This window comes from Buceros rhinoceros, unplaced genomic scaffold (assembly GCF_000710305.1).
Source record: "Buceros rhinoceros silvestris isolate BGI_N320 unplaced genomic scaffold, ASM71030v1 scaffold27244, whole genome shotgun sequence".
Taxonomy (NCBI): domain Eukaryota; kingdom Metazoa; phylum Chordata; class Aves; order Bucerotiformes; family Bucerotidae; genus Buceros; species Buceros rhinoceros.
Window position 1 is genome coordinate 6,469 of NW_010410403.1, and position 255 is coordinate 6,723.

General features: G+C 69.0%; 1 protein-coding gene across 1 annotated transcript in view; it reads right to left on the reverse strand.

Annotated features, from left to right (window-relative positions):
- LOC104493004 (ras-specific guanine nucleotide-releasing factor 1-like) overlaps nt 1–255 on the reverse strand; it is a gene marked incomplete at both ends in the record, with an annotated part of 9,494 nt that overhangs the window by 5,830 nt on the left and 3,409 nt on the right. The window contains one exon of the mRNA XM_010135617.1: nt 1–150. This exon is cut by the window's left edge and continues 3 nt beyond it. Coding sequence (XP_010133919.1) covers nt 1–150 — 150 coding nt within the window. The remainder of the gene's footprint in view (nt 151–255) is intronic.

Sequence of the window (255 nt, forward strand, 5' to 3'; positions counted from 1 at the left end):
GCAGCTTGCCCCCAGAGCCCCTGGTGCAGATGATCAAGTGCTTGGAGAAGAGGAAGCACTGCCGCTCGCCCTCCTTCCTCAGCGAGAGGGAGCCCAGCCGCCCCCGCGGGATCTTCCCCTTCTCCGACATCGGCACCTGGATGAGGGACCCTACGGAGAGGGAGAGACGTGGCCCTGGCACTGGCATCGGGGGCACGGTCCCCGGGAGCATCACGTGTCGCCAGCACCAGGGCTGGGGCTGGCCCCACGAGCCCC